The following is a 4,767-nucleotide window of genomic DNA, read 5'->3' as shown; positions in this document are numbered from 1 at the left end:
TGTACATGGGGCCCGTGTCTCTGATATACTGCATTTGTATCCTGTTACTATTGTTTCTATTTTTCGTTTTGACTTAAATTATAAATTAGTTTTCCAATGCCAATAGCCAACACTGCATGTCCACACACATATAATAATAAGATGTTGATTATTGTCCAATAATAGTGAGCCTACACGAGGTGGTCTTTATTCGGTTAGATAGGTCTGTATTTCCCTATACAGTGTTACGCACGAGTGACCTCTGAAATGAACTGGAGAGGAGCAGCTGTGGCATCGTGCGGGCAGTACAGTAGCCAGCAGGACAGTGGAGAGAGAACCGAGGGGTGCGCACATGAAAGGGCTTTGATACAGCGGATTCATTTCAAATTTGCCCCCCAATCTGCAAGTGACACACTACACAGACTCCACTGTGATACTTGGTGCTACAAAAATTCGGATTCGGGACGGCACAACGGTGTCTCTTTGGCATCAGTTCACAAACAATGCGAAACGAAAGACAAAACAAACGGGGACTATCTGAACAGAAGGCGCGAGAGAACGGAGACGAGAGGCTCAGCTCATTCTCCTTCATCTGCAACCAGCGCGAGGATGTACAGTATGGCACGAATTAAAAGGATGCGCGCAGACCGCTTTTTACGCACGCACAGGTCCGGTTGGGGTCTTATTCTTTCTCCCCGATAAAGAGAGAACTAACTTGGATTTATAAGAATTAATTTCAAATGTTAAATAGCCAAATGAAGTGGATCCTTCCTGAGCCTGCCAATTTCCATAAACACTTGACAACGCGCGGAGCAGAACGCACGCTGCCAGTTATTTAGGAAAACAGCGCTTTGTTGATAAATTGTCTACCAACCGTGTTTCCAGGGAGAATTGAGTGGTTTGCCAATATAACGTATTTTGCAGCTTGTTTTTCAAGTTGGCAGATCGTCCTCCTGTTTTTGAGATGTACGGGACACCGAATCAAACGAATTGACCTTAATTGCATCTGGATTATAAACATTTTTGTCCGAGAAGGTCTGTGTCATCATCGGTATTTTGTTTAAATTCCCATTCGTTTTCAAGTAGTTGATGATATAGACTTGAATACAATTTCTATGGTCCTCTTCTTTGCTTATAATTTGGACCGTTTTTTCCCCACGCAACTTATTCACATCCCATTTGGGCCACCACAGTGGGGACCGTGATGACTGCGTCCTCAATGATGTCTCCGCCTGTAGTGACACGGCATTTCCATGTGCCAAGCAGCAGCAAGCAGCTCGTTGATGAAACAATAATACCTTTGGCATCCCGGATAGCGTCAGTACAGCCACGAATATAATCACATCGGACATGCCTCGGGGATTACTAAATAAAGCAGATAAACGTAGCGTGAAAATGATCGATTGAAGTGATTGATGACCTAGTATACTAATGCTCGATTGAGGCTCTGTTTATTTAACAGCACTGCAACAAAATGGTGTGAAAAACGGCAATAATATGGTCAGAGTGGGGAAAGGAACCAACACTTCTCCTTTGGAAACATTAGGTAACAAAAAAAAGTAATCTTGAAAACAAACATCTGGAATATTACTGCAACTTTTCAAAACAAAATGTCTGCTGTTGGAATTTATAAACAAATTTTTTTTTTGTGCCCATTTCGGAAGAGCTCTTTTTGAAATATTTATAAGAGCTCTCATGCAGGAATGGCCATTGTGGTGTGGAAGATGACCCAGCCTGTGGGGGAGCTGTTGCCTAGACGCACAACCTCTTCCTCAGCCACACTCTCCACCTAATCCCCCTCCTCTGAGAAAGACAGCTTGCTGCAGACTGGGGAAATTATGGGGTAATTCTGATGCCCCCCTCCCCCCTCACTTGCCCCCCTCCCCTTTCTCTCTGTGCATTTGCCAGTGTAAGAATAGAAATGGATCAGAACTTCTCGACAGTCCGTGACGGCAAGCAGCTGCTACTGGAGAGAGACTCGCCCCGACGGGTCCTGACAGGATGTTTCCTCTTCTTACTCATCCTCACGACATTGCTAGGCAACACGCTAGTGTGTGCCGCCGTCGCCAAGTTCCGCCACTTGAGGTCAAAGGTCACCAACTATTTCGTCATCTCACTGGCCATCTCGGACCTCCTGGTGGCGATCTTGGTGATGCCGTGGAAGGCGGTGACGGAGATTGTTGGATTTTGGCCTTTCGGTGCGTTCTGCAACATCTGGGTGGCTTTCGACATCATGTGCTCCACGGCCTCCATCTTGAACCTCTGTGTCATTAGCGTAGATCGCTACTGGGCCATCTCGAGCCCTTTCCGCTATGAGCGTAAGATGACTCCTAAAGTGGCATGTCTGATGATCAGCGTGGCGTGGACGCTGTCTGTCCTCATCTCGTTCATCCCCGTTCAACTGAATTGGCACAAAGCTCAGGCCACTAGCTACGCGATGCTAAACGGTACGTTCATGGTCGACTTGCCCCCTGACAACTGCGACTCCAGCCTTAACAGGACCTACGCCATCTCCTCCTCCCTCATCAGCTTCTACATCCCGGTGGCCATCATGATAGTCACTTATACCCGGATCTACCGTATCGCCCAGATACAGATTCGGAGGATCTCTGCCTTGGAGCGGGCGGCAGAGAGTGCCAAGAACCGTCACAGCAGTATGGGAAATAGTTCCAATATGGAGAGTGAGAGCTCTTTCAAAATGTCGTTTAAAAGAGAAACCAAAGTCTTAAAGACACTGTCAGTGATCATGGGCGTGTTTGTGTGCTGTTGGCTGCCCTTCTTCATCCTCAACTGCATGGTTCCGTTCTGTGACCCGCACACGTCGAAGGGAGCCACGGACTTTTTTTGCATCAGCTCCACCACCTTCGATGTGTTCGTGTGGTTCGGCTGGGCCAACTCCTCTCTCAACCCCATCATCTATGCCTTCAACGCGGACTTCCGCAAGGCCTTCTCCATCCTTCTGGGCTGCCACCGGCTTTGCCCCGGGAGCAACGCTATTGAGACCGTCAGCATCAACAACAACATGGGAGCCCATCCTCCACCCCACCTCCACTCCCAGTATCAACCCAAGAGCCACATCCCGAAGGAGGGCAACCACTCGGCCACGTGTGTGATTCCCCACAGCATCCTGTGTCAGGAGGAGGAGGAGGAGTTACAGAGGACGGATGGATGTGCAGGGGAGGTAGGGGTGGGGATGATGAATAGCACCCTGGATAAACCGTCCCCAGCCATTTCTGGGAAGTTGGACAGTGACGCTGAAGTTACATTGGAAAAGATTAACCCGATTACGCAGAATGGGCAGCATAATACTGCGACGTGTTGAGACAGATGGGGCTGGATCGGGTTATGTCAGTGCATGGGTGTATGATTACACAAACACAGGGGAAAAGACTGTCACAAAAGGAGACAGAATGTGAACGTGACAGAGAAGGACATCTCTGAGAATATGCCTGACGGGAGAATAGAGAGAATGGTAGGTACTGACATTCACTGGGGGACCTTAAGACTGTTAAAAAAATCTATATGGAAAAACCTACAGAATGTAAAGTGAAGGCACTTTATCCTGGATATAACTATCTGCAAAATACCTTCAGCATTTATTAGGTAGAGAGGTTTGTCGATAAATATTCCAGAATGTGAATATAAAATCAGAATACAACATATATTCACCTGTATACATGTGTTGGGTTTTGACAGAGATGTATACTGTACATCTGCATGTGTATACAATGCAGTTGGTGGTGACATTGGCAAGGACATGCATAAAGTATTTACAGTGGAGAAAGAAGTAGAAATTATTAGCAAAATGTCTTGTAGGCATGTAGGTGCTTTGTATGTATTTCATACTCTTCAATGAAAGAACTAGTAGAAGTAATTGGTTTTGGTGCCAGTACAGTATGTTTAGCTGTTAACTGCAGTTAAATTAATGTTTGCTAATTTTCCAATGTAAAGTATATTTCATTTGAGGTCTGAAAATACTTCTGACCCCAAGGTAATGTTGTTATGACTGAAACAAAAAGGCATTGGCCAGATTACAGTGTAAATACAACAAAAAAGCAAACAAAAAAAGACAAGGAACTCTGACGATATAGGCTCACATATAGACTTGAAATGTAACATAATTAGCTAAAGGCGAGCTCAGACAAGACAACAATATGCCTGATTTCAGCTCTGAAACGGCCATGCCGACAGTCGGGGTACGTCTGGATCAGTGTGTGGGGGGGGGGGGGGGTCGGGCCCGAGTGGTCGACAAAAGATATCCTGTAGCGTGAAAGTCTTCAAGGGACACAATCACACAACTTTAACCCGCTTGATTTAGCCGGGGCTCGTCTGCTGTGGTGCACAGCGGGAAGTGAGAGTTATCCTGGCAACAGCCAATGGGAATGCTCCACAGGGGGGGATAGAGAAAGAGATATCAAAGAGGTTCCTTGTCTCTGGACATATCATGACACTCGTTCATTCATTCAATCTTTATTTCAACTCGGAAAATCATTGAGGGCACGCCCTCGTTTACAATGATGTCGAACGTACACACATAATAAATACATGATAAATACAATAGAAAACTATAAATTAAATAATAAATACAAATAAATGGTGGAATGACTGGTGATCAAGGATTTAAACTGACCAAAGGATAGCCTACCAAAGTATTGAGCCTTTGTTTGTTGTATGATGTTCCACATGTAGTAGACTTCCCAATCAGTACAAACTCTAGGTGCTTTAAGTGTGAGCCAGTCATTGGAATGTGTACCATAGGGTCCAGACGTCCACACACACCATGATATC

General features: G+C 45.6%; 1 protein-coding gene across 1 annotated transcript; it reads left to right on the top strand.

The window, feature by feature from the left end:
• Positions 1-1,900: 1,900 nt before the first annotated feature.
• drd1b (dopamine receptor D1b) lies at positions 1,901-3,301 on the top strand (the record flags this gene model as incomplete). The annotated part of the gene is made up of 1 exon (XM_084320082.1): positions 1,901-3,301. The coding sequence occupies one exon, from the start codon at positions 1,901-1,903 to the stop codon at positions 3,299-3,301; it is 1,401 nt and encodes a 466-aa protein (XP_084176208.1).
• Positions 3,302-4,767: the final 1,466 nt, after the last annotated feature.

This window comes from Notolepis coatsorum, assembly GCF_963971535.1.
Source record: "Notolepis coatsorum genome assembly, chromosome: 8".
NCBI lineage: Eukaryota > Metazoa > Chordata > Actinopteri > Aulopiformes > Paralepididae > Notolepis > Notolepis coatsorum.
The sequence above is the reverse complement of the archived record's forward strand: the minus strand, read 5'-3'. Positions and strand labels throughout refer to the sequence as shown.